Below are 5207 nucleotides of genomic sequence, written 5' to 3'. Positions count from 1 at the left end.
CCCATTTTGTATCATATTTCATGAGTTACTTGCTTTTCAGTGCAGCATAGTAATAGTCCATTGTGTGACTATACCACAGCTTCTCTAGCTATTTGTTTGTTGATGGGCACCTGGGTTGTTTCCAACTATTTGCTATAGTGAATAAAGCAGCAATAAACATGGGTGTGCATATATCTGCTTAGGTAGCAGTTACGGTTTCTTCCGGTAGTGAAATTGCTGAGTCAAATGTTATTTCTATTTGCAACTTTTTGAGAAAGCATCACACTGCCTTCCATAGTATTTGCACCATTTTAAACTCCCACCAACAGTGAATATGTTTCCATGTCTGTTGGATATCTGAATGTCTTCCTTTGTGAAGAGTCTTTTAATGTATTTTACCTATTTTGTTATTGAGTTACCAGTATTTTCTTAGGGAGGCCTTATATTCTGTAAACTTTGGTTATGAGACATTTCCCTGAAATGTCATTGTCAAATGATTTTCCCAGTCTGTAGTCTTTCTCGTTACCCTATCAGATAAAGTATTTGATGCATACAGGGATATGATTTTTAGAAGGTCCCATTTGTCAAGCTCATCTACTGATTGTGCATTTCTGGGCTATATTTTGCAAGCTTTATTTATGCCATGGACTAGGAATTCTACTTTTGGTCACCTTTTTTCTTATGATCCTTATAGTTTAGGCCTCTGATTCATCTTGAGATTATTTCTTATGTAGTGTGAGAATTAGATTATATTTCAATTCTGCAATTAGATCTCCAGTTTTGCCAGCACCGTGTGTTGAAGAGGTTGTCACTTCCCCATTTGATAGAGTTTATTTCTTTGTTTAATACCAAATTACTATAGGGAGATAGGTGGATTTCTGAGTTCTCCATTCTCTTGCACTGGTTTATGTATCTGCCATTGTACCAAAACCAGCTGTTTTGACTACTAAGGCTGTATAGTAGATTTTGAGTTCATTTTTATTTTTCAGAAGTGCTTGCTTATTCAGAGTCTTTTTATTTTCCACATAAACATGCCAATTGAATTTTCCATCCTTTTGAAGACTGAGTTTTGTATTTGTATTGGGATTGCTTTGAACATGTAGATTCCTTGTGGAGGATTATCATCTTTACAATGTTGTGTCTTCCTGTCCATGATCAGGGACTATTTTTCCACTTAAATCTTTTAGTGTTTCTTGTAGTAGTGTTTTGTAGTTTTTCTTATAAAGGTCTGTGTGACTTTAGTTAGATTTATCCGCAGGAATTCCATCTTGTAGTTGATGATTTTAAATAGTATTGCTATTACTTTCTTTTATGTGCTTTCTTTGTTGCTATAGAGAAATACCACTGATTTTGTTATTGATCTTTTTCCTGTTGCTCTACTAAATTGATCTACTATATCTAGGTATAACAAGATTGTTTTGTTTGTTGGGGTTTTTTTTAATTTTTGTTTTGGTTTTTTGGTTGTTTTTTTCCTGTCTTTGGGATTTTCATACTCACCATCATAACTACACAGATTTATGCTTGTTCTGTAGAGTCACTCTCTTAGTCAGAAACTATTCAACATCAGTGGGGTGGGGGGAGGAGCAAAATGTAGTAAGGAATACTCGTAGTGTTGGAACATCTGGTTTCTTTGAGGCATCAGCTCTGACATTGGATTAGATAAATGAAAGAGAGAAGAGAAAGAGCCAGGCAATGAAAAAAATCCTATTGCAGTTGCAAGTACAATGACAAAATATGACAATGGAAGCTAAAGGTATCACAGAGCTACAGAAGGTTCCGTGAATATAAATAGGCCTTGTGTGCAATTTAGTGATCCATCAAGAAATCATATAAAAGTCTACATTACCATTATTATTAATTGAGCTAGAAAGAATTTAATGTTTTGTCAGAAAAATTCACTTTCTTGGTGTCATTCTTAAGGCAAATGAAAGTAATTAACATGCACTGTTTCCATAAATTAATTTTTTAAAATAACTTTATTGATATCATATGCCACTAGAATGTAATTAAAAAGCTTTGACTTTGGATTTCCAGTTATGGTGGTTATTTTTGTCTGATGTATGAGATGAACTGTGAGTGAGAATGGGGAATTGGACTCAACTGAGCTCCATGCTATTGTTGCCTTATCCTGTGCCATACACCCAATTCATTGTCATACTGACTGTGTCTTATTGAGGGTCTTCCTGTCTCTCACTGACATTTTGTCTTTCCAAGTTTGATGTGCCCTTTCATGGACCAGTCCCTTCTAATACAATGCCCATTCTTGTCTTGAAGTGTGCTTTGACTTAATTTCTTCCAAGAGAGATTGGTTTGTTCTTTTAAAAGTTCATGCAATATTATATATTGTTCTCCAGCCAATACCACAGTTCAAAGACATCAGTAGTTCTTCGGTTGTTTTTATTTGTTGCCCAACTTTCAGATGCACATAAAACTTAAAATAAAATCAAGCTTGTTCCCATTGAATCATTTCTGACTTATAGGGACCTACCATTGGTTCTCAAGGCTATAAATAGTAACTGGAGGACACTGTCTATCTTTTTTTACTTAAAGTAGCTGGTGGAGACGTGTGACCTTTGGTTGCTTGTTGTTGTAGTTATGTGCTGTTGGGTAGCTTGCAACTCATAGCGACCCAATGAACAAGAGCCCTAAATGCCGTCAGTGCAAAAACTTTATTGACTATATCATCAAAGCACATAAATAATTGAATATAACAAAACTTAGGTCATATTACCAAATATAAAGTGATATCTTTGCTTTTTTAGTATCTTAAAGAGATGTTTAACCACAGATTAATCCAATGCAATCCATCTTTTGACTTTCATGAGGGGTTATTTTGTATCCAAGTAAAAAGAAATTTCTGAAATCTTTATTGATTCTACCAAAGCTGTGGTATTTATTTTTCTTTATTTCATGATATCTGAGTTTTTTTAAGACATTTTTTTAAAAATTTTGTGATGTGTTATGTTTTTATTCCTCCAATTTTATAGGTTTTGGGTTTTTTTGTTTATTTTTAATAAGTGGAAGAAATATGAGCAGTCTTCTCTTCAACAAGCCTCTGGAAACTCACTGGAGGTTCGCCTTTGTGTCAGTTGTGACTTCATGGTGTAGTGTATGCACCAGAAAAAATATGTATTTCAGAAACTAAAGCCACTATGTGAAAGATTTCAGAAAGTATATTAAATAAACAATGTAGAATTTTGTTAGAAGTTTTATGTGTTAAACCAGGATAAATGTTCACATTTTCTTTACGTGCTGCTGTACATCTTTCAGATGTCATTTTGAGATTATTTTATGCTCTTCTGTATTTTAGAATGAGGAGCCTGTATTTTCTAGAGATGGTAGCAAGTTCTTTATGACAGTTCCTGTTAAACAAGGAGGTCGTGGAGAATTTCACCACATAGCTATGTTCCTAGTTCAGGTAAGTGCCCACTTCTTTCATTGTTTGTTTATGTTATCATAAAATTCTTGAAGTCTGATTTCAGTGACATGTGAACCCACATACAATGTTTAAATAAAACCAACTTATAACCCAGCTCAGCAAACATCACATGTGGGACAGAGATGATTCTATAAAAATCACTTCTAGTCACAGCTAAGGAATCAAGCTGTACCTTCCCAAAAAACAGTATCAACTTTTAACAAAATTTAGTGAGCTTTGCTTGCATACCATGAATTGTTGTTCTTAGGATATAGAATTTAACAGATTAAAAACATGTACTCCTACTTCCAAGGACCTGAGGACAATATAGAGATTAAATGAACACAGATTATTTAGTGGCATCGTTGGGTGTCATAACCCTTACAAACTGGCTTTTCTAGCTATTGTGTTCACACCCATTGAGGGACATTGTTTCCAATTACTTTAAATGCAGACATATTATTTTACAAATTATGAACAGCTATAGGACCAATATAAAATTTTTTAAAAACCCTCTTTCCACACTATAAAAAATGACAGAGATAGTGGTAGAGATATTGTTAAGGGACTGTGCCACTGCTACGAAAAGACTGTGGCAAAGTGTAGCCAGAGGAACCCTAGAGATAAAAGCAACAGTTAAAAGTTTGCTTACTGAGTGATGGAAAAGATAAATGACTTATAACTGTTCTGAGATAAAATTTACTGGATGAATGAGGAAACCAGAGGTTTCTTGCGTTTGTGTTGTTGAACTGAAGTTGGGCATTCATTAAATGAGGAATTAAATTCTTAATGTACTTAGAACTGCTGGACTAAATCTGGGCTTGTATTGTGAGATATTCTTTGCTTTCAACTCTCTCCAAACTATTTCCATAATATACCACAACTTTGAGTAAAGTGTATGAGTCTTGCAATGGACACTGGATCTAATTATTAGTAAAAATAGGTCGAGGAGCATATGGGATGGCATGTCTGTCTAGGTAGCCAGTGGCCTTGTGGAAAGAAGCTATGCTGTAATCCCAAAGGCATGCAGTTAGATTCTGCCAGAAGCTCCAGGAGAAAAGAATGGACAGTCTCCTCTTATGAGATTAATTGCCCCAGAAAACCCACCGGAGGGTCAGCTCTGAGTCAGCTCTGACTTGATAGTACACAACAAAACCATGGTCATAAAGGAAGGAGGCAGTTCCTCTTTAAGAAATGGGCAGAGGTCTGACTGGGTGACCCTCATGGAGCATCCACTCCTTTCACACACAGTCTTTAACAATTTGTGTTGGTATCACAAAGATCATGTTCTCTGCTGGTTTTAATCCATCAGTGAGTGACTTCTAGGAAGAAAGGTGAAAAATCTCCTCCCATGTGAGTTACAGCCTCTGAACACCTATGAAGGTTCAGCTATAAGCTGTTTCTAACTCAACAAAAAGGAAAATGTTGATGAATAATGATGGAACATTGGTGGCACAGTGGCATTACATTATTCATAGAAACATCAATTGAAGTGTGGAAATAGACTATGTTTCCATAAATATTACAGCCTTCAAGATCCTATACAGCAATTCTACTGCATCTTACATAGTCAGAACCAGTCAGTCATCTTAATGGTGGTGAGTCTGATTTGCAGTTCTGTTTTGTGTAAATTATATTTTCAGGGTAGTAGAAAAGCTTCATGTACTTAAAAAAAAAACAAAAAACTTACTCAAAAATGGAATGGTTGTAGAAATTATGACATGTTTCTACAAGAAAATATAATACATAGGTTTGGGGGTCAGAGGTGTTGGTTTGGATTTTTTTTTAATGTTGTTGTTGTTGTTGTTGT

At 35.1% G+C, this 5207-nt stretch overlaps 1 protein-coding gene across 1 annotated transcript in view; it reads left to right on the top strand.

Annotated features, from left to right (window-relative positions):
* DPP10 (dipeptidyl-peptidase 10 (non-functional)) overlaps window positions 1–5207 on the top strand; it is a 1145057-nt gene that overhangs the window by 991229 nt on the left and 148621 nt on the right. Inside the window, exon 13 of the mRNA XM_006895132.1 lies at window positions 3290–3397. Coding sequence (XP_006895194.1) covers window positions 3290–3397 — 108 coding nt within the window. The remainder of the gene's footprint in view (window positions 1–3289; window positions 3398–5207) is intronic.

This window comes from Elephantulus edwardii, unplaced genomic scaffold (assembly GCF_000299155.1).
Source record: "Elephantulus edwardii isolate Elephantulus edwardi_28Jun2011 unplaced genomic scaffold, EleEdw1.0 scaffold00160, whole genome shotgun sequence".
NCBI classification, from domain to species: domain Eukaryota; kingdom Metazoa; phylum Chordata; class Mammalia; order Macroscelidea; family Macroscelididae; genus Elephantulus; species Elephantulus edwardii.
Note: the sequence above shows the minus strand (reverse complement) of the source record. Positions and strands in the feature narration are given on the sequence as shown.